The sequence below is a fragment of the Amphibalanus amphitrite genome, unplaced genomic scaffold, assembly GCF_019059575.1.
Source record: "Amphibalanus amphitrite isolate SeventyFive unplaced genomic scaffold, NRLGWU_Aamphi_draft 000061F_arrow, whole genome shotgun sequence".
In the NCBI taxonomy this organism is placed as follows: Eukaryota; Metazoa; Arthropoda; class Thecostraca; order Balanomorpha; family Balanidae; genus Amphibalanus; species Amphibalanus amphitrite.
Window position 1 is genome coordinate 815008 of NW_024881557.1, and position 25949 is coordinate 840956.

The window sequence follows — 25949 nt, forward strand, 5'->3', positions numbered from 1 at the left end:
TTGGAACCAGGTGGCCCTCTACAGCAGCCGAAGTTGCACCAACTCTGTTCTGGGGTGGCATCTTCAGTTGCCCGCAGCAATGAGAACGCACGTGATCAGCTGACCACTGAACAAAGCAACCGCGCGAAAGGCGCGAGGATTCCCGCCAAAATGGATGAGACGGGGATGATTTGGTGACCGATAAAAATAGCAACGATGTGAAGCGGAAATGGTAGGCGCGAGGATTCCCGCCAAAATGGATGAGACGGGTATGATTTGGTGACCGATAAAAATAGCAACGACGTGAAGCGGAAACAAAGCAACTGCGCGGAAGGCGCGAGGATTCCCGCCAAAATGGATGCGACGGGGATGATTTGGAGACCGATAAAAATAGCAACGATGTTAAGCTGGAATGGTAATCAGAAAGTAGAAAATGTTAGCAGCACCCTCACAGACAGGAAAATTGCGAGGAAAAATGCGAGAGGAACAATAAACACTCACCGGAATCCTAGGCTTCGAAGTCACGGAATTAGGCCAAAAGACGAGACGAAAACGGAGATGAAGAGGGAAGGAATTTCCAGTCGATTGCCGAGATAAGAATGGAATGCGTATGAAGTGGAGACAAAGAAAGTCTATACGGACAAAGACTGACAATTGCAAGAAAACGTGACAAGCGTTCTAAGATATTCCTAGATCGGGAACGATCTCTACCGTGGCAGACGCCAAGACGGAATGAAATTCAATTCAATTTACTGGGCTCTGGTATTAACTGGATAATTCGCCAGCTGACGCCGTATGGTGGCGCTAGTGGAGCAGCACCATATGACGTCAGCAGAAAACACCGTGAGCAGCTATGAAATGGGAGCGAGCACCACGGAAATATCGAAAGGTGATGGACATGTACTGACGTTGGTCATTCAAGTACCACCAACACCATACAAAAACCATATAATATCATCAAGACTGATTGTGGAATCGATTGCTTTGGGTATTTAAAACACATAAAAAATATTTGTAACCCAATTCTGAAACAGTGTAAGGATATTCTTCTTTCTTACTTTTACCTTGTGGAGTACTTTTACTTGCTTTCTAGTGTGCCCATCACTATCTTGAAATCTGGATTGCAGCGCTGTAGGAAAACTTTTTTTTCATTTGTCATTTCTTCCTATTTTGAGCAGTGATAATTTATTTGGTTTTATACATTAAATAATGAAGACGGCTCCTAACTTTTTAGGGATCTGCATTGGCCCAGAGAGCAAAATCAGATATTTTCTAGAAACTTGAGGCCACTATTTTCTTATATGCTAGATAATATACTAATATTGACATGTAAAGAATGATACGGGTGTATAATTCTGCAGAAATATAAATTCAAAGTTTTTAAATTTTTCAAGAACCTTTTTAAAATCTTCCATAATGACTTCTTTCAATACAAGGTGGAAGCAATTTCAGTTAACAATAAAGCAGCACAAGGCAGTACCTTGAGCTGCGATGATCCATAACCAATCGGCACCTGCAATTTGATTGATCTTCGAGATGTAACCTGCCTCTGTTCCCTGACTTTCCCTTTTCGTTGTACCGGGTGAAGTGAATATTCTGTGAATATTCTTCTGACAGTCAGTTTTTAGTCCTACATTATGTTGTCAATCAGATTTAATTGGTTCAAAAACCGTCGTAGTCCGTCTCATTCGCAGTCTACATCTCCACATGCGCACCCATACATGCTCAAAATTTTCACTACGTATGTACTATGTACCCTGCAGCGTATCCTGATGAAAAATGTTTTGTTGAAATCAGAGACACTTCCCAAGGTAGGCCATAGTCCATGGCCATATATTTAAGTCAAAACAGATGAAACAGGTAAACACAATTCCAATCATCAAGTCAACCAGCATCGACAATCTGCACATAAGTTCTAAACCTATTGCAAGACTACTTTGTATTCAAACTTTGTATTGCAGAAGGGTGGAAGCTGCATGGAATTATGCGACAATTTCAGCGTGCATCCACGCTCGAAAGAGCAGGGTTAATTGTAACAATGTCAATACCATAACAATAACGTAATTGTAGGTGTTGTGATTCGGTTGTCTCTTGTCTGTGCTGGCCATTGCGCGGGTGTCCAGCGGCGGAACTCGGCTTCGCCGCCGTGGCGCGCTGGCAGTTGCTTCTTCTTCTTCTTCTTCTGCATCCCACCGCCAACCCGCTCAGGGGGGCGGCGGCGCAGGCGGGTCGAGCGGCGGCTCGGTCCGCCCAACATCCTCGATGAAGGTGACGACCTTCGTCGCCGGGCCGCCGGGGACGTCGACCAGGCGAGGGTCGACACCCCAGCGGCGGCGGCGGGCCGCCTCATAGGCCGGACAATCGGTCAGTAGGTGCGCCGCGCTGTCGGGCTCCCCGCACGCGGGGCATTCGTCGTCGACTTCCGGGCCAATCTTGTGGAGCGTATCACGGGTCAGCGGTGATGTGCCGGTCCTCAGCTGGGACAGCGTCACCGACCCCCAGCGCGCCAGGGAGTCGTGACCAGGCGTGGGGTCCGGGTGCGGGTGGGCAGCGGTTGCCCTCTGTCGCGACAGCTCCCGGACATGGCGCATGACGGCGGCCCGCGCACTCGACAGGTCGATCGGTGCGCTGTCTTGGTCGCCCGCCGTGGCCTCGCCAGCCAGGCGGTCGGCGGTTTCGTTGCCGTCCAGCCCGGCATAGCCTGGCACCCACTGGAGCACCGTCTCGGTGCCGTTCTCGGCGAGGGTGCTCAGCACTCAGCAGCCTCCACACCTCGGCGGCCAGGGCCATGGTCTAGTTAGCTGGGCCGCGGCCGAGTAGTTGGAGCCCAGACCTTGAGTCGGTGAGGTGAGGAGGCGGACCGACTTGGTCGATGCCAACTCCCCGTCCTCCAGGCCGGCCACAGCCGCGAACGCCTCGCGCATGGCGGTCAGTTCTGCTCTTAGGCTGGAGCAGACCGCCCCTGCAGGAGCGCGCACGGTCTCTTCTCTGTTGAGGTGGTGGAACTGGATCAGCGCCTGCGCCGCCCTGTTCCGTCCGCCGCGAGCCGAGCCGTCCGACCAGATAGTGACGTCCGGGTGCGGGAGCTCTGCAATGGCTCGCAGGGCAGCTTCCCTGCAGACTGCAGGCGGGTCCGACCGGCGGGTGGCCATGGGCAGGTCCACCCTGAAGGTGATGCCGCCGCGGTGGCCCAGCCATGGCGGGTCGCAGCTGTAGAATGCTGAACCTGTAACACAATAGAATTGCAATTGTAACAAAGACCTGCATGGTCAGCACACATCTGCAGTGACTGTCATCCCAAGTTGGTATGAATTGGCACAAAGTTGGGTCATGGTAGCAGACGTAGCACAAGCTGTTGTGATATGCCATACCGTAGGACTAGGTCGTAGGTTGTAAATTTTAGGTTTAAGGCTGTAGGTTGTAGGTCAGGTTAGGTAAGGTTTGGTTAGAAAGACCCATTCTCGTGCATCGGGCAGCTTGTGCTACATCTACCTTACCAATACCCAATTTGAATTCCCAAAATTGATGGCAAACAGGCTTTTTGTATAACAAGTGTGGTTAATTGTTCTAATCCCCGCTGCAATGTGAGGGTAACTGCTTTTCTACAATCACAATATTTGAATTCATATAGGTAGGTGTTTACATGTTCAGAAAATGATACAAAATATGACACAATTATAGCTGCAACTGGATAGTGGATACCAACCTCAACTAAAAGTTTATGAAGCCTTACAACCTAACAAATGACTTAATTGCCAAAATAAATCCCTTAGTACAATAGCTTGACCCTAAAATAACAGAAATTTTGCATGCAGACCCTGAAATGGAGGGTTTAAGAAAAGTAACAAAAATAAACATTCACTAATATTGATATCAACATGTTGTTATAAATTTCATATGCAGCATAAGCGCCAATACTGCCTTCATTTACAATGTTGCTACTGTTTTCCACTCACAAACGCTGCCGTCCGTGGACAGCAGCAGCAGCAGTGAAACGTCACCCGTGGTGTGACATCATCACCCATGACGTAATGGAAATCCAGTTGTTACCAAGGCCCAATTTACTTCTATAATTGCTTTCTTCCCCCCACAATTGTCTGAATTCATAGGAACGTATTCTTTAGCTTGAGTGCATTACGCTCATGTACACATATTTTACTACAGGGCTGTTTTTACGTTGCTGATAGAGGCAAAAGCGAAAGAATTTTTTTTTTTTAATTTGACTCGAATTTGAAGGAAGTTTATAGTTTTAAAGTTTTTAGAACTTTGGCATCATGTAAAGCAAGAAGGTGAGTAAATATATCAAGACATAAACCGTACTATGAAGAATGATCGGGTAATAAAAATTACCACTTGAACATGCCTGAAAAGATTTTTTAATAGGCCGTTTTTGTTGCGTCATGAAATGCTATCAACCTTTGCTATCAATCTTTCACCTTTTTTACCAAAAATAATAATGTTAAAAGAAAGTAACCATAATTTTTCCGTAAAAATATTTTCGTTAATGTGTAAATGTTGCAGTTATGAAAACTATTGCAGATTGAAGGTGAAAAGCTCGAGTTATGCATTTCTAGTCTAAATTTTCATGACGTCACATGTTATCTTAGGACGCTATTCAATCTGATCCACAATTGTATAAAGCAAAACTTGCCAGCAGCAGAACAGTCTGTTGCGGTTCCGGAGCGCTGAGTGAGAAGTGGGTGGATGTGGGCTGAATGTTTTACTTTTGTATGAGTGCCACACTGCTTTGAATTTTATTAGGTACGTATTTCTGTGCATGAAGGGTATAACTTTAAGCATATTCTCCATTCCCTATATCATTCAAATCCTATGCTGCTTATTTCGGCATCACAATCCAAATCAGCATTTTCTGTCACATGAGCTCCATTGACCATTTGTAAAACCTCTTCTTTTATTATTATTATTTACCTACCATAAGTAAAAATCATCAGGTACCCTTCGAGTAATAAGACCCTTCACTAGAAAGGTGCACTGCCTCCTCCTCTTCTGATGGAGACGAGTTGGCTGTCATGCTCGTTGTGGCCATTATAGTTGGGCAAACTAGACTTTTGGAATCAAAATATGGAGGCATCAATAATTTGATTCTGGTGGGAGGAGCCATGACCAAATATGGGCATAGAATCAATTTTTTGATTCATTTGGGTACACTTTTGACTTCAAATGAATCGTTACGGTTGAAAAAAGGCCCATGACGGTGAGATTTTTCTTTTAAAAGGTAGAAAAATGTGGTAGGTTTGCAAAAAGTGTTACCTCAAAGCTAAGAAATTGTCCTTTTGGCCTTGTGAATGGGAAAAAGACAGAGCCACTGTCCATCACGTAAAAGCTGTTTTGAGGAAATCACACTGTATGTTATTTTTGTATCATGAATCACATACTAACCAATCAGTATTTGTGTAAAATGGCAAAATGAAATTTTTAAACCCCTAATTATCATTGTTGTAGTGCTTTTATATTATGTGTATGGTTTTTACCTGTTGCTTCAGTTTTTGTATTCTTGACATTTAAAAATTGTGAATTGTTATCAAATGTAGTGAAGGTAAAGTACAACAATGCTATAGGTATCAGTTGTGGTGCTGAGGATACCACTAAATGAGAATAATAGCAAGATAAGTGCTGTATTCTTGCAAGTAATTGTTGCCTATCTGTTAACATTACCTGTGAATCAAAATAATGATTAGCCAGCTGATGGGGAATCAATATTATGATTATCTGTTTAAAGTGAATCAATTCCTTGATTGCCTTTCACTACCTATAGAATTCAAATTGTTATGATAGGAGCAATATAATTTTGCTTAGGAGATAGTTCAAGCATTTCTGTTCAAGATCAGGCATGCTCCTTCTTGAAACACTCTCTTATTTTTATGTGATTGGTAAGTTAGAAATGGTCTGCATTTATGCCCAAAAGGAATCAATCTTTTGATGCCTCCATATTTTGATTCCAAAGGTCTAGTTTGCCCAACTGATTATGAGCGCTGTTCAGCGGCTGCCGGACAGCTAGTACTCTTGGTGGCGCACATATACATGCTCGTTGCCCTGGCAACGGGCTATTGATTAATAAGAAGCGTGCCCGGGGGGCACAGTTACATGAAAAATCGCAGTGACGTTGCACTTTCCAAACCTCTTATTGGTCAATAGCCCATTGCCGGGGCAACCGGCACATGTGAGCGCCGGCAAGAGTACTAGCTGGCTGCCGAACAGGGCCATGAATAGCTTTATGTCCAATACTGACGACCTTAGTAAAGCAGGTGCTTAGTTTTTATATTTATGAATTCATGTTACATGTGCCACCATGGCAACTATCCCAAATCAAAATAGGAAGTGTATCTACTGTGTAACTAGGTAGGTAGGTACCTACTACCTAACCTAGCATGCCTTGGGATTGGGATAACCAATATCCAACACCCATCAGTTAAGTGATATTCTGTTGACATGGCTTTGGCCCTTAACTTTTCAATATCTTAAAACAGTGTTAAATCATGCTGATCACATATATAACAGTTTTTTCAGTCATCTTAATCTCATGATGATTATGATCTCATGATTTTGACCAAATGCTGAGTGTGGTGCTCTTTTTAATAGGTACTTTAATGAGTGTTTCAATGGTGTCCAGCTGCATCTCAATCTGGCTATTTGTACCTTCTGAGCCAAGATTATGTTTAGAGCTATACTTCCATTGGTGCCCAGCCATTCTCGAGATCTGGAAGCACCCCCTGCACATGCGTACGTGCAGCAGCATCCTAACCGCAACACATGGGAACGCATTGCCTGGTGAGTGGTGGGTGCCTACCTGTATGCCAAATTTCAGCGAAATCGCCCCAGTAATTACCGAGTCATTGAAGTCGGAACAAATTTGGCACCTTTTCTTTTTGCATTTTTTTTTTACACGTGTAGTTGGTGTCACTCACATAGATTAAGAATATCCGACCTTTGGTAGAAGGGATGCAGCTACCCTACAAAAATTTCCTCAAAGCAATCGCCCGAGCGGCTGCTGAGATATGAGCCTCTCAAAATTACTGATTTTGCAAAACGGCTTGAACACCCTTGACTTTTCACGTGGCACGTGCCACGACGGTCACTGAGATGTATCAAAAGTAGTCAATTACGGGGTAGAAGGAATAAGACTACCCAACTAAAAAGACCGCAGGCCAATCAGCTCAGCGGTTGTTGAGATATAAGCCTCTCAAAAGCGTTACAGACCGGGCCGGGCCGCTCATACTGAGATTTTTCCGTTATATTGAAAAGACTTCGCTTCGCTTGCTGCGCTCGCTCGCTCGTAATAATCATAGAAGGGATCAGATCAGATATCATGGAACATCAGGTTACCAGCTCTCAGTAAATGGCTCTGTTGTACTCTGGGAATCGTAGCTGCAGAATACAGAACCGACTAGGGTTTTGAAACCCTTGTTGGTTCTGTTGACGGACTGTTGCGAGAAAATCACGTTATAACAGGACACGTATGTCGTTATAATGCCATAGATGTAATGTGAGAGACATCCTATAGTGAGCAGCGCACTTTCTCATCAGTTATACACATACTGGACGCTGCCCTGAATGGCAGCTTCAGATGTGCGTATTGACCGTGAGGTCGTTACGTCTGCGAAAATGTCGCCACTCTCCAAATTAGCTCTCGGCCGTTTTCCCGTTTGCCGGTACCGGAAGGCAGCAGAGGGGCTGTTTGCGGCGTCGGTGACCTCGAGCTGTTTGCGTTAGTCGTATGATGCAGATGGCGACCCACTTATCAGGCCAGCGCGCGCTCGCCGCAGGGCTCTGCAAAACCAGAGCGGTTTGACCTCGGCCGTGACGTCATCGCTCAACATCCGGTCTTGACGGCACGGAAGCAGCTGCAGTGAGCAAAAGGCGGATACAGACAGTACGCGGGTGATAAACGTCATATCCTGGCTGCAATGTGCAGGCTCAGTCGATGAAACGGATGAAACGAACTCCTTAGCTAGCACAACTTTGAAGCCTAGTTGTCGTCAAAAAAGAAGAAAAAAACTCAGCGACGTGTGAGCCGCGGTCTGGTGTCCGGCGTTGTGTCAGCTGCGGTCACCTCATGAACGGGATGGTGTCTTGCTGCGGTCACCTCATAACCGCTATGATGTCTGATGTTGTCCCCGGTGACCGCCGCTGGTCCCCCGCTCACGTGCTCCGTGTTCTGGAGTCTCGTGCCTTGCTGCCAACGGACAGGAGGCTTAATCAGACAGAAGATAACAAATGGATTAGCGCCGTTAAATTTAACGGAATGCTTACGTTCTAGCATAAATCTCTTAGTCTCGGCTGTTTTGTTCCAGTAACTCGACTTTTTCAGTAATTACAGCTGCATTTTCTTGTGTAGTTGGAATTGAAAGGATAACCTCTTCAGCCCTTTGAAGCCGTAGATACATTTTCTTCTGATCATCTGATCGTGTCTAAAATATAAAATGCTTATAAAGGGCCACACGAAATGAAAATAGCCATTGTTGCAGGAGGCAGGGCTATCAATCTGGGCTCTGACGCAGATAGCTGAGCTCACGTCCTACCGTTCCCACGTGAGGGGGAGGGAAGGGGGGGGGGGGCTTCGAGAAGGTCCGGCTTGAACGCCTACTCTCGACACCATCCGCGGTTTTAATCTATCTATTCGGCTGGAATTTTCCTTTATCGTCCTCATATAAATCGGTTGGGCACATGAATTCGTGATGGGCGTAACAGACAGATCGCACGATTGATCGATAACTTGAACATGATTTGGCGGTGAACCGTTGTCGTGATATGGATAAAACATGCAAATTATTCGTTCCGTTACCTTGTTCCAAGCACGAGTCTGTCTCGCAGTCTGTCATTGGCGCACGGACCGCTGACCACTGGCTATGACCGTGGGCTCTGTCATACCGACGGGCAGTGTGTGTACATCACTGTTTGTAGCTGTACCTACATGAAAGTACCTACCGCGCATCGGTGAGGTGGATCCATCAAGCCCGACCGAGGAAAAGCTACTAAATTTGAGAGTCGCTGAACCAATTGACATCCTCATCCATTCTACTGGTTAATTGGTTCAGTATCTCTGAAAGTTGGCAGCCCTTCCTCATTGGTGGATCCGCTGCACCGATGCGCAGTACTTTCAACTAGACTGACTGTACAGTATGTAGCTGGTGCTGGTGCTTTTGTTCTCGTCGACTGTAACGCTGTTCTGTGCCGGCAGGCGGCGATGAGCGTGCGGCCGGCTGGCGAGGGGGTCGCCGAGGAGGGCGGGGAAGCCGAGGGCGAGGAGCCCGGGGCGGCCGCGGCCGGCCCCTCACCCGCCGATGAGTCCTCCGACAGTGACGGCGAGACGGAGCCGGCGCGCTCCTTCCACCGCAAGATCTCCACCAACAAGGACATCAAGTGTTCGGTGAGTTGCCGACTCGGCGCACTGAGGGATGGCACTAGCTGCAGACCGGCAGTATTTCTATGCATGGTGTGATAATGGCCGTCACCGTGCATCAAACATCTCCAGATTGATGATAAAGACAGGAGGTGCAAAAAAACGCTCACCTCTGCCTGACAACAGCGCGAAATTCATGAGTGTTGTGAGGTGATTTGCTTCAAACGTGTGATATTCGATCATCCGTCTACAATTACCTGCCTTTAATACAGTGAAGAGTTTCGACTGTAAATACCCGTGCCTACAGGCATGAACGGGAAATATTCTGCCCTGTGGTAAGATGGTTGCCAATCGAGAAGTTATTATGTTTTTTCCTAAGCTGACGAGTACAGGCGAATGATCTTGAAGATAGTTGAAAGTTCCGATGCCCGATCACGCAGTCAACTCAATATTTTAGATCTTTATCACAGCTTTTCTACTTGGCGTTCAGAAACCTATGAAATGGGCGTTCGTCGTATTGCTCTCCACTTCTAGCTACGTATCGTACTATTTTCGATCTTTTTCCGGTTCTGCGCACCGCGCTGCCGCCCGCATCGTCCCTCTCCATCGACCCTGTGTGTGATGAGCACTGACACATGAGCCGGTATCTCCCCCCCCCCCACCCCGAACGACCTTGGCCCGGCCCGTTCGTGCAGTACCCCTCCCCCTCCCACCGCGGCCGGGACGCCTTGTCTGGCTGTCTATCGGGAACATCGTGTCACGCGCACCAATGCCGGTCGGTTTCCGGGACGATGATAACCCCGCGGTTCGTGGGATGTTTTACGTTCCCAGAGCCAAGCTGCTTGCCGGCTCAATGTTCGGCAAACTGCGGAGAGAATCACGGGTGCCGAATAGTTCCCTTGCTACGATGAACCTTCTTTTGATGTTAAGGGAAATTTGAAGAAATTTATTTGTCAGAGCGGACGCGATAGTCCTTTGTTTGTTAGTATGCCCGTCGTTGTTAACAGCGCCAGGAAGTAATTTTTTCGTCAGATGTCACCGTTGATAGCCTGGCACGTTTTTCCATGTTGCATTGTTCTGATCAGTTCTGATATCCCTCGAGCCCCGCTGTGAGCGATACTCTTTGTATGCCGTTATCAGATCCAAGCGGTGCGTCACTGGGGACCCCTCCCGTTGGGAAACACCGCAACAACACACTGCTAACCTATATATTGTTCGCACACAATGGGACACGTGACGTAGGTCTCGTTATAACTTCACACGTATCACTCCCAATCGTTTGATATGTATATTGACTAGTTTTGACGGTTTACATTACACTTTCATCACACACTGGATTGCTTTCACTGGATAGCCTAGGTGAACAAAGAACATGACTTTTACGGCAAAATTTCCTGACTAAGATGAATCAATCATAGACTCTGGACATTCATCGGCCCACGTCGGATATTGATGAAAGCCAGTGCGAGAAGTCAGTCCTTGAATCTTTGTAACACTAATCTATGGAACCTAAATGATTGAATAGCCTCAAGTCACTTTAAGCGTTCTGGGCACCATAGCGGTTTGCATTTTTACATTCCAAGTCCGTAGGCTTAGAATCGATAACATTGTTTTCCTGATGGGCGCCGATGTCCAGGCGTCCAAAACCCCCAATTCATCATCATCATCATCATCATCATCATCATCATCATCATCATCATCATCATCATCATCATCATCATCATCATCATCACCATCACCATCATCATCATCATCATCATCATCATCATCATCATCATCATCATCAGCATCGCCATCATCGTTTTCCTGAGTACATCCTACTGACGAATAGTCAGCTGAGTTTTCACCACGGGTCCTAGATAGGTCAACCTATCTCGCATTTTGTGTTGTTAGGATATTGATGAAAATTCGGTATGCTAGCAGGCATAGGTATACATCAGTTGAACAGGACGGTATAATTCATATCCACCCACCAACCACAGCCGCTCAGGCTCAACCCATGTTGCATAGTTCTCAGTCGCGAATTATAGGACGTTTACACTGTGTAGTTCGGGTTTTCTTCCGATTCATTTTTTTCATGTATTGGAAGCCGTCGGTGTTCTAGTAAGATGTATGTTTTGTGATGATTTGAACATCTCTTAGTTCTTACCTAGATCTTACCTAATTGTTACCTGCGTACCTTTTCAGGTGTGTACAAAAGAGGGGTACCTGATGAAACAGACGTCTTCATTTCAACGATGGAAACGGAGATATTTTAAACTCAAAGGCAATAAACTCTACTATGCAAAAGATACGAAGGTAAGAGCAGACCATGCGAGTCCGAAAATCAGTCGGCACGCGCCCATCCCGCTATAACTAAAAACGCGGCCGCCTAGTCGTAATGGGATGTATTTCAGACGAACGTAACTAAACGGGCAACGGGAATGTTGTAAGGGCGTCATCAGTGGGCGGTTCAGGATCTTACCATTATACCATGGACCATCATTCAAACCATATTCAATATGTTCGTGTAATTCGCTACATATTGCACTGACGACTCAGCGTTTTACGATATCTATTTTAGTGGCGTCCGATGTCCGGTTTTGTCCGTGTCCTTTCACACATCCGGTTGGCGGATGTGGTGATTGACGTGGTCGCTCGGCCCTCGCCGGCGGGTTACGTCGATGACTAACCGCTGCCGGATGACGGCGCACCGGGTACAGGTGTCAGCGGCGGCCGGCGACGGACGCTGACCCAACCCGCCGGCGTTTCAGTACGTCGTGTTCGACGAGATTGAACTCACGGACCTGAGCATCGCCGAGAGCAAGACGGGCGGCAGTCACTGTTTTCAGGTGAGACGCGCGGCAGTGATGCTGCCGATCAACTTACAAGTGCCATAGGAAAAGTTCTGCGCTGGCATGCTTTAGTTCTTACTCCTCAAAGTAACGCTTGACGTTAAGAACCGGAACATGCCTCGCACTTCGCAAGTTATCCATACTTGTGATCACCGTTTCTGACGTTGTCATTCACGTCAAAGTCACGCCACCAATTCTAGTTTTATGTCTCGTGTTCGCTCTGCGTGCGGCACCTCCGCCTTTTCTTCCAATCACGCACGCACGCTGCGTCGCGGAGCCAATCAGGCCGGCCGCGCCACCGGCGAATCGTCGGCTCCGACGACGGAGTCATCGTCGTCGCCGGCGGCGCTGGGTGCCGAGTGTGGTGGCGGCGGCGGTCGGCGCTGGACCGTCTGACCGCGCCGGTGTGCCCCCAGGTGATCACCGCCTTCCGGTGTCTGACGCTGCGGGCAGAGACTCGCCGGCAGATGGAGGAGTGGACGGCGGCGCTGAAGAGCGCCAGCAAACGACAGTTTTATGAGGTGAGTGGGCGGCCGGCCGGCCGGCCAGCTCTGTGTGTACTGGCGGCTCTGTGGGTACTGGCGGCTCCGTGTGTGTACTGAGGGGGTTTATGGATGCCGATGGAAATCAGAATACAAACGAGTGCATGAGCCGGGTCAGGATGTGTCCACAAGTGTGTTTGTATGGAATTTAGATGAGCTAGCCAGGCCTGGCTTGTTTGCTGTCACGTTTCGAAGAGTACGAAGAAATGACTGTAGGTATGGAATTGCATCGTTGTTACCGCATCATTTGCTTTTTCGATTGTTCATACTGTCACACCAAGACTGATAAGCATGAAAGAAGTAAATGTGTTTTATGAAAGGAAAACGGATCCTTAGACCGGATGGCTTTTCGATGATCCCGCATTTTGTTATGATATGTTTTGCTATGTTTTACGGAAGCAACTTAAACAAACGTTTTTAAATCTTCGAATTTTATAATATTCGGTCAAGGACTATTTTAGCTGTTTTTCTTTTTGTGTTCATCTTGCTTTATTTTACATCAGAATAATCAACGTAGGATGCCAACTCGTTTAATACGTTTTCAAAACTGGAAGAATAGCTTGCAATATTTCGGAAAACTGATGTTGCTTCGGGGACGAACTACGACTATGCTACCTGGAACATTCTGCAGGTGAATTATTTGTTGTAATCGAACCCTCTGCAGTCTGCACATAATCTCGTGCCCAAGAACCTCACGCCATGGTAACGGAGCTTACAGAGAAGACCAACGATGACTTTGATACCTCCTTCACGCTGAATCTTTGCATTAAATGTATGTTTCGATAGTTGGTGATTTCAAGTAAGCGCATGGTAAAAATGGCAACACTGTATGTATATAGTTATTAAAGAATATTTATATTAGCATTCATCGCAGAAACTATGTACAATGTGCAAGACAACGAGTCATGGCATACATTGTAAAGGCCCGAAGCTTTCATCGAAGTCAGTGTACTGATCGAAATCCTTAAATAGGCCCAGAATTTTAGAGTCGGGAAGTTTTTTTTTTAGCCACTGTTACGCATTGGAGCATTTGTCCTCCTAAATTCGTGCAGTGTGTTCAGAGCTGTTTCAAACTTCAGCTCAAAATAGAGATCACATTTGATACCATTGGCCGTGCTTTTTCGTCTATACCTACTGGAACAGTCTCTGTTGCCCGGTGAGTCGCTTCGATGCGGTTTTTAGTGGAGAAAATGGTCAGTGTCACTGGAACGGGCCCAAGTGGCATAAAGACTTTGCTTCAGTGACAGTTCAGATCCTGGAAGGCTATGGTTGTTAAGGCATCATTTTTTAAATTTGATATCAAGTTATTGTTTTTAGATACACGTTTGAAGCAGAAGCTAAAGCCAGATGTTAGCCTATTAGACATTAAAGGTTTCATTGATCTTTTTTTGCTATCGTCAATTGAAGCGTTCACCAATGCTACTCCCGGATGTCTGTTCGAGTTTACGGAGCTCTCTAATGACGAGGTGTCGTCTTTCTTCCGAGCACCGTCAGCTATCCGCTCTGATTATTCGCGTATCTCGCCGATCCGATCCCGGATGGTACTCGCTGGCGCGCCGTTCTTTATAGAGCCTTGGACGGTCAGTGGGACTGCCCCTCCGCGCGCCGTGGCGGCCACCCTAATTGAGCGTCGGGGGTGCGTGACGTCAGCTGGGCTAGTGCGACGATTGTTTTATTGTATTTCATCTTTTCGGACCTTGACAAGAACTTTTCGGAACGTGGACCGTGGCTGATCATTGGCGCGGGATAATGACTGATAGATGTCGACTCACACGCGGACCCCGGGATTATTGCGCAGCTCCGTAGAGTCCGTCCAGAACGGGCCGCGGTGTCGGGTCATATTACCGGTGATTGCCTAACATACCTGTCACACTACCGTCGTGGGTTTCGAATGGTCACCTGAGGAGGGTGTCCTCTAATACCTACATCTGCTGTCGCGGAAGGAAGTCACCGTGACGCCGATCGGTTCTAGGTCTAAATCGGCCCATCTCGCCCCTATTCCCAGCACAGGTCGGTGCACATCGGATTTGAGCCGCTGGCGAAGATCAAAGGATCGAGTCGATTCGCCGTGGCTTATACCGGGCCAAACCGGTATGCTTTAGAGTGATTTGGTACGCGAAACAACAAACAATGATTATTGCCTTTCTGCGATGCACTGGCGGAAACATATTGACGAATACCGGAAGAATAATATGTGCTAATAAGTAATGCAAAAAATCTAGTATTGTGCCAACTTTTTGCCGTTGTGCTGCCGGCCAATCATATCGCATACGCATATCGCATGTATGTAGGATACGAATCTAACATAACTGAATTGAGCATCGAACACCATCGGAAATTTTCCAATATTTCTGTTCGAATTGGTCACGCTGATATCCGTGTCCCCGATATCCATTATTGCAATTGGATTGTGACAGTAGATTTGGCTATACCCAGGGGGCAGGATCACACTGCACGCGGCTCGTGCGTGAAAGGTCGCCCGTGTGACTACCGCTTACCGCTGGCCTCTTTACGAACGATCCGCTTAGCTCAACCCCTCCGCCCCTCACCAGTTTCGAACCATTTGAGGTCGGATCATGCGAGGCAATAGCGTGTGTCTGTGACCGAAATAGCCCAAACGGTCTCAGTTCGTGCCCGAAAAAGACGGTTCGGTGCACTCTGACATAGACGAGTGCTTGCCGGTCGGCTTACACACACACTTTGGGTGAAACGACTTGTGTTTGAGGACCGTTTTTAACTCAGTGCGGGCCGGTTGAGGAGCGTAGGGGTGAACACTAGCTATGGGTGAACCCACCTGGCTCCCCAGACCGGACTGTTGGACTGTTGCATGTAGATAACATTGTGTAGTATGACTTACAATACATGCGATATGCATGTAATACATGCAATATACTATGTGACTTTGACGGGAATGTGACGACGATGAAGACTATGAGACCACTGGGACTGAACGGCTGTGTCTCCCTGTTCGCAGGGCATGGACCATCTTCACTCGCTGCTGTCGGGCCAGCACAACTGGCATGTCATGTCACACGCCCGGCCGACCTATTGCAACGTCTGCAGAGAGGCGCTATCAGGTCAGTCTGCGGAGCTTGTTCTCATGTTTGATATTCTTGTAAATTATGCTGTTCTGTCGCATACCGTCCGTGCTGGACTGAGTCTAAATAATGCTAAGGCTTTTGTCGGCTTAGGGAGATTCCCTTTCGTTGACTCAGCCTACGTGGAAAAGGAAAATGTTTGGTCCAGGTAGGCAGTGCAGCTCATTTGCAGCTGCCTGACGATGGTGCTTGTTCGTGGTTTGGCCGATCCGGTACGATTACAGTCCCAGGGACACAGGATCCCCGTCCGTACACTCACAGAACGATGCCCAATGCTCATGGGTCCGGCGGCGGCCACGCACCCGTTGACGGTACGACCAAGGCTATAGAACTCCGGTACAACATTGGAGCGAGGGCGACACCCGCAGCACGCGCCACATCGGTCGTCGCTTATGACTGGGCACACGGTCACCGGGGCCGGTCAGGGTGTAGGTTACATTACACACAGTGGCGGTCAGTGGGGCAGGGCAGGGCGGCGGGCGCGGATATCCGCCCGGTCGCGGGGCCAGCTCCGGGTTCCGCCCCTGGGTTATCCCCGCTACGTCACCGCGCAGCCCCGCCCTCTCTGCTGCCGGTGAGAGCTGCACCGTGCCTGTCCCCCTCCCGTGGCCTTCAGTCTCCCCCGCACCGACTGACCCCCGGAGCCGGATCCCCGCGCTGCCCTAACGGCGGCCCGGAGTGCTCCTCTACTCCCGCCCCCGGCTCGTCCCGCCGACTGAGGTCGGAGGTTACTGCCCCAGGGCCAACAACTGCTCTGTGATGGCCGGCCGTTAAAATTTCCTCGGCGCGACACACGGCCGGAAATCCGCAGACATGAAGCCACTCAGGGGATTTCCGGTTTATGACGCCGGCGACGTGACTGGAAGATAATGTAGTGCCGCCGCACAGTCATCAACGGGCGGCACCGGTCTGAGAGACCGCTGGAAACCTACAGACACACGGCGAGCGGTGTCGGCACCGCTAATTTTTAGAATTACGATAACTCAAAACTGGTTAATTTATGAATAAGATTCCTCATAAAAGCTGACGTATGAACTTATGAGATTAGTGGCACCGGGACATAGTTCTTCGATTGAGGTATGAAGTATGTGTCCTTGTTTTTTTTTTTCTGATTCACATCTTTTTATCGGGCACGTACTTCCTGTTATCTCACGTCCTTTCTACCAATTCATTCCACTTTCGGTCTCTTCGTCTGATCCTCCGCGATTTTCCTGTTCTCCTCTAAGTCGGGTGCTTATCCGGTCTTCCGCCATTCCTTATTTTCCTTGTCCCTTCCTTTTCCTCCTTCCATTTGTCACCGTCGTCCTTCCGCCTCCCGACAGCAGGGAGCCAATATTCCGCCGCGCCAGCTCATCCGGCGTGTGTACCTTGTTACCGTGTGGCTGCCACCGGCAGACAGACCGGCTCGCACCGGTCCGGCGCGGCGCTGGGTACTCCCCACCCCAGCACGGCCCCCGACCCGACCCACGGCCGACGACCCCGCCGATACGCTCCCTAATGAGCAGAAATTGGTGGTACCGCGCTACCACCGCGGCTGGCCAATAATAGGAGCAGAGGCGGCGCTGTGCAGACGCTGACTCGGCGAACGGCGCGGTCTGGGTGTAGGAGGCAGATATAGGAGGATGGCAGCATTGTGCTGTGTTTCACCTAGGAACAATGCCGGTGTGGTCGGATGGAGCGCATGCTGACTGATCCGGGACCTTAAATCGGTCGGGGCGCGGCCTTTCTGCGGATTAACGACGGGCATTGCATCTGTCGAATATGGATGCACTATTGTTACTGATGAAACGTTAATTGGTCGATGTCGTGTCTTCATTTGTCGTGTTTCTATGTTTCTCTTTCTCTGTTTACCGTCACCACTGCAGTGGTGAGAGTAAAACAGACCGGTGCGCTGACCTGTTTGGTCTGTGTGCATCACAGGCCAATTCACTTGCCTGCGTTCCACCCACGTCATCATCCTACTTGTCCTCGGTTTATTATCCCGGCGCTTTCTAACCATCCGTTGTTTACGTTGCTGTCCGTTGCAGGGGTGACCTCACACGGACTCAGCTGTGAGGTCTGCAAGTTCAAGTGTCACAAACGCTGCGCGGCGCACGAGTCGACGCCGTGCAAGTGGACCACTCTGGCCAGTGTCGGGAGGAACATCATCGAGGAGGAGGATGGGGTGAGTGCCGACGGGACGGGACACATTATAGGCGGCGACGCCGTGTTGTCGGAAGTTTTACCCGTTTATTTCGTATGGTTAAAAATGTTTAGTTTAAGCTGCTTCTCAACCATTTTATGGAAGGTTATGTTTGACAACTCGTCCGTTATGGCATGAATGTGTGAAGAACATGACTATATTGACTATATCTTCGGAACATTTCTCAAGACCACCGCAAAACCCGCAGCGCACGAGCATCGGTCGCAGTAGACTGGCGACCAGTGACAATGATTTATACGGTGTCTGTGGTCGGCCACCATAAGCCAGCAGTCCCCGGAGAACTCTGATGCTTTCTCCGCACCATTACTGCTGTGTTTACTCCGTGTTGCTGTAACCCTCTGTCTGTCCCCGGGGGTGTCTGTCCTCCCTAAAGGTCTGTCTGACACGGACTCTCCCTCCTACCGCCAGACGCTGTCAATGCCGCACCAGTGGCTGGAGGGAAACCTGTCCGTGTCCGCCCGCTGCATGGTGTGCGACAGGACCTGTGGCTCCGTACTCAGGTGAGAACTATAACTATCAGGGTTCTCACGGGCGGGTATCATCTCCCGACGACAGAACTTGTAGCTCCGTAATTGGATGAGGAAGAACAGGGTTCTCGGGGAAACATTGCTTTCGGGCTCAGAACCTGTGGCTCCGTGCTCGAGTGAGAATTTTCCACTGTCCAGCCAATAGCCAGCGCCGGTCAAACTCCCAAAACCGTGAACCACCGCTCACTTTTTCATTTTTGGGACACCAACGCCAGCAGTGCTCTATTCCCGGAGGGGGTCGGCTTTCCTAGAGTTCTGATGTGACCGTCTCTATCTGCTCCTCGATCTATCGGGATGATCTAGAGGCCACGGCCAGTCCCTATCCCCGGTCTCTCGGGGTTGATGGTTTTAGGGCAGGCCACGGCCGGCCCTTTACTCCCCCTCCTCCTGAACCTCTCAGGATAATCTCTCAGGTCACGGCGGGCCCCTGTTCCCAGACTATCGGGGTGGTATCTCTCAGGCCACGGGGGCCCCTATTTCCCCCGCTCCCTGGTCTCTGGAGATTGAGGGCGTCGGACCCGGTTACCGGCGTGTCAGTCCATACACCACTGCGTAATCGATGACGTACTGCAGCGGCCACCGGCGCCACAGGCAATCATTGCCAACGAGATGGATCGCTCCATGGCACCGTGAGAGTATCCCAGGTTATGTATTTTGCTGAGGTGATGTTACTGAAATTAAGGATGAAATGCTGGTATACATTACCCTAATGTTCCTTATTCGTCCATCGAAAGTAAAGAAAATGCATCAATTTTTGTACGGTACTAGATCAGATTTTGATTTGCATGCATAATGCATATTGAGAAGGAAATTCGGGCGATAGATATTCAAAACATTTTCGTGTATGTTAAGCGACATTTTTTTTTCACAGTGACACTTATGAAAGCATTGATTAGTTATCTGCCTGTCCCCGCTTCCAAGAGAACACATCCCCCCGTTTGTCCAACACCCCGTCTGTAAACTGCACTAACGACTCTGGCTGCCGACGTGCTGCCCCGGCCCCGTCTGAACACACTGAACAGAGCTGCTGTCCTGATTGGTGCACTGACCGTCTGTCGTCTGAGGGGGATCGTGTTACCGCGGAGGGGCTGAACACAGTGTGGGGAGGGGTGGCCAGGCCTGAACACTGCCCACTCGCCGTAACAGCCGTCCGGCGTGACGTGCCCGCCGTAACAGCGACTGGGTGCGGGGGGCCAGACGATCTGAGATCGGTAGGATCGGTCGGGACGCGGGGTGACGGCAGCGGTGCTGGGCTCAGGTCACGCAATGTCTAATACTACCGACCGGTCAGTGGTCGTGTGTCAAACTATGCCGCGAATAGTCAGCGTGGGGCGTCCCTTACTCGTACATTGTCACTGTGACTGATATAAATGCTGGCTCTACTTTGGTTGAATGATTTTAGTTGACGTTACGAGTAATTGTAGTCTGATGACCCGGCCTCATGCTAAGGTTTCGCAGGAAATGATTTTTACCGTCTACATAGCCTCGATTGTTTTTAGACTGTTCTAGAATAGCGTGCCGTAACTTACGGATACATGAGCTACTGTTGAGCGACGTCCCTGCGCTTTATACACGGTCCTGAGACCGCTCGCCGCCCGCGGACCGTCCCACGTGGACGGACGTGTGCACTGTGCAGTGTGCACTCAGCATTGCGCACAGTGCAGTTGTGCGCCCATGCAGTCAACTGGTGTCGCTGGCCGGATGTGAGATAGGCTCGGGTCACCGGAGCACAGTGTCCGGCATAGTTGGTTTGACTTCTGTGACCGTGTTTAGTCCAGAGTTCAGCGATACACTGGCCTGGGGAAGGCCAACAGAAAAGTAGTGGAATTACATACTCGGATCAAAAGCGCAAAGATGAAAAGGAATAAGCATTACAGCGGCTACCAGCTGCTGCTGTTTTATATGTGAATGTTTAATGCGACGGGACAAAAACGTCGGCAATTGCGCTATGTTCTCAGATCTGTTCTGGTTTTATGTCTGGACGGAGCAGATAATCTTGCCACATCTCAATTTCTAAGAAACAGCGCCGCAGCGGAAATGTTTTTCCTCCATCGTCATTATTTTTTAGATATGGGTACGACGAGATAGGCGCGTCTTTGTTTACAGTATCACTGTTCTGGTTTCGAACAGGATCCGCTCCTGCAGCTGCACACGCTGGTCGGCCGGGTCGGCTGCGTGTCCGATTGCCCCCGCCCCGCGGACACACCCCGCGGCGCTGGCCCGTCCATTAGGGCCGGTGACCCGACCCCATTGGCCCAGTTCTGCCGGGCCGTCCATTCGGTCAGAGTGCTCGTACAGTCTGTCTTAAAAGTACCACGCAAAGTGACGGTGGATCCATCAAGCCTGACTGAGGTAGGGCCTACTATAATTTGAAAGTCACCGAACCAATTGACCTAGGGAATGGACGAGGATGTGAATTGCTTCAGTGATTCAAATTTAGTAGGCCCTTCCTCGGTCAGGCATGATGGATCCACCATCACTTTGCGCGGTACTTTTAAGACAGACTGTACGCGGCTGGATGGACGTGTTGGTGGGCTACCGAGAGAGGGTCCGCTACACCAGACTGGGCGGCTCGGCTAGTTGGGGTGTGTGAAGTGCCGGTATACAGCCGGGTTCAGTGTCCGGAGCGGTCGGACGCTCTGATTAGAGCCAGTAAAGGGCCTAGAGTGAAACAGGTAGCTGCACTAAGGCTTTGGCCGCTCACGCGTTGTCTGTATCTGGCGGGTTCAAGGGGCGGGCTGAAAGTGCGGACTCGGTGAACTTACCACTGATCCACGCCCCGCCACTTGTTGCGGTCGACCGTGGCGGGGACGACTGCCAACTGGCGGCCTTGGGCCTGACCTCCGGCACATGGGAAGACCTGATCGATCCCCGGTCCCCGGCCCGGGCCGGGTCGACCTCCTCTTCTCCTGCTGTGCCTCTGCACCGTCCCACGCCCTCTGCCTCCGCCGCGGGCCGACATCAGATCAATGGCAATGTGCGCTCCACTGCCCTGTATGTTTTGTGTTTATTTGTCGCATTTTCATTTGCTTATAAAATCATTTTATTCGTAGGCACACTCATAATGCGCCACTAAACGCATAGTTTTTACGTGCAACACATTATATTGTATGTGCCTACTGCACGTCACATCCGTACCTATATGTAGATTTTCCTCTTGCCATACATAAATCACGCGTATTGGCGGCTTCTCAACACCTTGTTATTTATGATTATCTCTTCCTTTCCCTCTGCCTCTACCTCTCTCGCTCTTACCCTCTCCCCTCCCCCTCCCTCTCCCTCTCCTGCCTGTCGTTGATGAGGTGTTGTCCAATGGACCGAGCGGTCTGCCGCCCCCGAGCAGCTAACGACCTGCTCTGGGCCTCTGTCGGTGCTGCCGCGACCGCCTCCCGCCCGACACAGACACCCCTGTGTGCAGTGGGCTGAATAAGAGGCGCTCGTCGCCAGGGCCCCGGCACGGCGCTCGTGTGCCAGTGTCAGCACCAGGAGCTCATTGTCGCGCTCAGGTGTGAAATGCCGGTTACCGCGGTGCGAGGGATGATTCGTCAGCCAGGTGCGGCTCGATGCGGCTGTATTGCGCACCAAGTGGAGGGCTTTACCTGGACCCGCTATTCATTAGCTCGGCGATCGCGATGCGCCGCTAATCTCCGGTGACGGCTGGGTGCGGTAAGCCGTCGCATCGAACTATGTATGCTAACTGATGCGCGATTGCTGCGTGCGACTCACATGCAGTTTCACGAATATTCTACACTAAGAATCATTAGACTTTGGAACACTAGAAACCGGCACCTCGTCTGATCGCACATGTTTCCGGTGAGGGTCTTAGCTAAGCTGAGATTCAATCACCCTTGTAACGAGACGGGACCGCCGGTCTGTGCACAGATGTGAGGACTCGTGACGGGCGGTCCCTGAGACTCGTTATAAGATTGGGATTGATTTATAAGATTTGGCAGTGTGCCTTACTCCACTGTACTCAAAGACAGAGATCTCCTGTTGGCTGTTGCATATGGATTGACCGTCCGTCTGCGCTGTAGCCCCATGTCACTGTCAAGCGTCACGTCTTCCCATGTTTGGTTGTGTGTTCTGTCGTCTGCTCTGTTGTCTCCTGCGGCCGATGTGCTCCCGCCGTCCTATGGCGCTCGCACAATTGCCGAGTAAGTTTCTGTGTGCTTCAGGCTTCATGACTGAATGCTGAATAGTGCTGTCTGTTGAAGTTGTCCGGAGCTGACAGACGTGCCGTTGTGTTTCAGGCTGCAGGACTGGCGGTGTCTCTGGTGTAAGGGCACCGTGCACGCGGCCTGCCGAGCCACCGTGCCGGCGCTCTGTCCTCTCGGAGTCTGCAAGGTGTCTGTGGTGCCGCCGATCGCGCTACACAGCATAGGTGAGTCCCAGCCATCGTCTTTCTCTTCTCAAAATAGGTTACTGCTAACCAGCAACCTGCTGCTCTGTAAAACATCCGTTTGTCATAATTTACCGTGGGACTGTCCGTATTTTGGTATTTCAGGGAGAACGTATTTTTTTTTCGTGTCGATGTTTTCCTGCGGTGTGTGATTTATGGTGAATGATAAGGACGGCGGCGTGATTGCTCCCATTTGTCGGGGTCCATTGTCGGCCGCCGGTGTTGACAGAGGACCGCTCACCGGAGCGCGGTGATTGGCGACAGCTGACGTCAGCCACCTGATCTGATTGAGGCGATTGGTGGTGCCTGGACGCATACCGAGCGCAGTGGTTGGTGGGTGGGTGGGCCACCGTTTGGTCGGACCGCGGGAACGGGCTGTACTGGCGCTCTCAGACGTGTCGCCAGTCTCTCAGGCAATTTTGTCCGTCCTTGGTCGGTGGAGTTCCCATCCCGAGCATTTTATTCACTTTCGCTGACCACTCGCCCATCATAAACAATCCAAAACACACCACTGGACAAACATCAGCACTCACATTCTCATACTTATTCCCATACGTGGTGTACGCCACTTCCCGTCCTCTATGTTCCAGTCACATCCCAGTTTTTCAGCTACATAAACTACATTTCGAGGCCGACACTGGTCACCAGTCTCCTCACAAGTGACTGCGTCGGGTCGGACAGCGTATCGCTCAGCTAGGTCGCTGTGACCGCGGCACTCGGTCGATGGCCTGCCCCGTCCCGCCGCACTTTACCGATCGCGCTGCCGGCGCCCGAGGGTTCCCCTGGGACGGCACACGTGGTCCCACTGCTATAGCGGAGAAAGGCCGAACGAAACTCAGTTATCGAGGGCCGATACAGCGCTAGTAGAGGCGGACGGAACGCCGGGAGACACGCGCAGTAGTATCTGACGAATGGTTCCACCCACTATGGTGTAGTTCCTGACGAATGGCTCACACTCGCTACAGGATGTGTTGAAAGTGAAGTGCCGACGGGTGACACGTGGTATTTCGTCAGTCCCGGGTATGATGTGTTGCGTATATGCGTGGGAAGATGTTGAAAAAAAAACGTTCAGAGATCCCGGTGTTTACCGGTGATATTGCTTCAAATGAAGTGAAGCTCTCGTTTCCATCATTACGAGTTATATGCAGAACACATGCAATGCTATTTCAAAGAGTGATAGGACAGCACTAGATCAGCCGATAAGGGAATGGGCTCACATTTGAGTAACTGATGGGGCCACCGGCCATGCGGGCTTCATCTGCTAAGTACGTACAGTCACCAGCAGTTGCTACCCATCACCCCCGGACGGCGGGGGAGCAAGCTACCACCGCCCCTGCGAGACTAGCGCCGCCATGCGCCAAGAAGTGGAAACACCACGTGACTGAGGCCACGTGAGGGCAGGGTCACGTGATGGAGGGGCGGAGCATAGTAGCTTTTGCACCCGACACTAACTGAAATGCGGCGCTGTGATTGGGCGCCTTAGCATGAATGAAGCCCCGGCGCCAGAATCAGCCGTTCGCCTTATATGGAAAGTGAGCCTTTGCGTTTCACTGTTCTGTATTGGTTTGAGAGTCACGGCACCATACGAATTGTGAGCCCCTTTGAACGGGTCACCGCCCGAGGCACTGAGGCGACGGCTGTGCCGGGCAAAGTCTAGCCTGGTGGGAGAGGTGGGCCAGGGAAAGTGCGATCGAGCAGCCACTGGGACGTGGATTGGTATTATCCAACCGCGACAAACGATGTCAGCAGCCTCTTCTCGTGTCATAGACAGTGTCTATGACACGAAAATCTAGACAGACAACGTGGGCAGTGCCCAATCAAAAGCTACTAAACGATCCAGTTAAGAAGTTGGCGAGGTAGCCAGACCAAATAAAAAGTTTTTAATTCGATTTTAGTTGACAAATGACATACAAGCCCGCTGTGATGGACCACAAAAGGAGCTGAACACTCATGTGACCTAAGGTCACGTCAATTTTGCAACTGCTCCATTAGGTATAAGTCAATGGGAGAAAATTGAAATGCGCCTCTTTTGGACGAATTTCGTTCTACACCCAATCTAACATCGGTCCATAGGTAAACATGACACACTGAATCGGAAAATCGCACCTGTGCCCCCTGTGTGTGCCCCTGAGGTCATTTTAGGACATAAAAGGTCTTCAGCATTTTTTTACTTTTGACAGAGACGTGCTAGAGCGGTAAAAACACCGTTGATCCGAGGTCAAATTTGAGATCAATCAGAGCGGTGCCCTCTGGGGGCTAAACCGTTGATCTGAGGTCAAATTTGAGGACATGTCGGCGAAACAGCGTTAAGAGAGCTATCGAATGCGCTTTTCTGCGGCGCTGTAGCTCTATTGGTTACCGAGTTAGCCGTCGGGTGTTCAATATCGTTGAAATCAACAAAATTTGACCTTTGATGAATCCTGGTGACCTGACCTTTGCCCTGACCTTAAAATGACCGAGTGTTTTCCTCCTTATTTTTGACGTTCTTTCGATTGCCGCTTACCGCGTGTCGCTACGTAGCCCAGGAGCCGAGTTAGACGGAGGGGCGTGAAACGCCCCCCCCCCCCCAGCACTCGACGGAAAGTTCATGCCACCAACACGGCGCGGGTTAATTGTTATGCTATCTAGCTCCTGTTGTAAGCTGTGGAGTCGTGGACCCGAACTTGAATGAACTGGGCCTAACATTTCCATAGCAAACGTAAAAAAATGTTTAATAGGTTGTGCAAAAAATAGCATCTCTTTTATGAAACATTTGCGAAACCTTCAACATCATCCCCAGACCCCATTAGTGCCGAGCTCCCAACGACGACCATAAAAGCGTCCCCATCCCGTCATAGGCGGCGGAACGGGAAGGACACCCCGTGCCCCCTTTGATTTTTGCATTTCAACTATAGCCCTATGAGCGTTGCATGAAAATAATAGGACCCAAAGTCGGCAGTGCCCCCCCCCCCCCCCCACTTGAAAGTGTTCCGCCGCTACTGCATCCCGTCAACGTGGGTTTATCAT

At 49.9% G+C, this 25949-nt stretch overlaps 1 protein-coding gene across 2 annotated transcripts in view; it reads left to right on the plus strand.

Annotated features, from left to right (window-relative positions):
- The first annotated feature begins 4658 nt into the window (after positions 1–4658).
- Positions 4659–25949, plus strand: part of LOC122378556 (diacylglycerol kinase eta-like) — a 46123-nt gene continuing 24832 nt past the window's right edge. For both annotated transcript variants that reach the window (XM_043359758.1, XM_043359759.1), the window contains exons 1-9: positions 4659–4740; positions 9179–9367; positions 11528–11638; positions 12094–12171; positions 12591–12695; positions 15691–15793; positions 17842–17978; positions 18426–18517; positions 22795–22925. In XM_043359758.1, the coding sequence (XP_043215693.1) occupies positions 9185–9367; positions 11528–11638; positions 12094–12171; positions 12591–12695; positions 15691–15793; positions 17842–17978; positions 18426–18517; positions 22795–22925 (940 nt within the window). In that variant the 5' untranslated portion in view covers positions 4659–4740; positions 9179–9184. The remainder of the gene's footprint in view (positions 4741–9178; positions 9368–11527; positions 11639–12093; positions 12172–12590; positions 12696–15690; positions 15794–17841; positions 17979–18425; positions 18518–22794; positions 22926–25949) is intronic.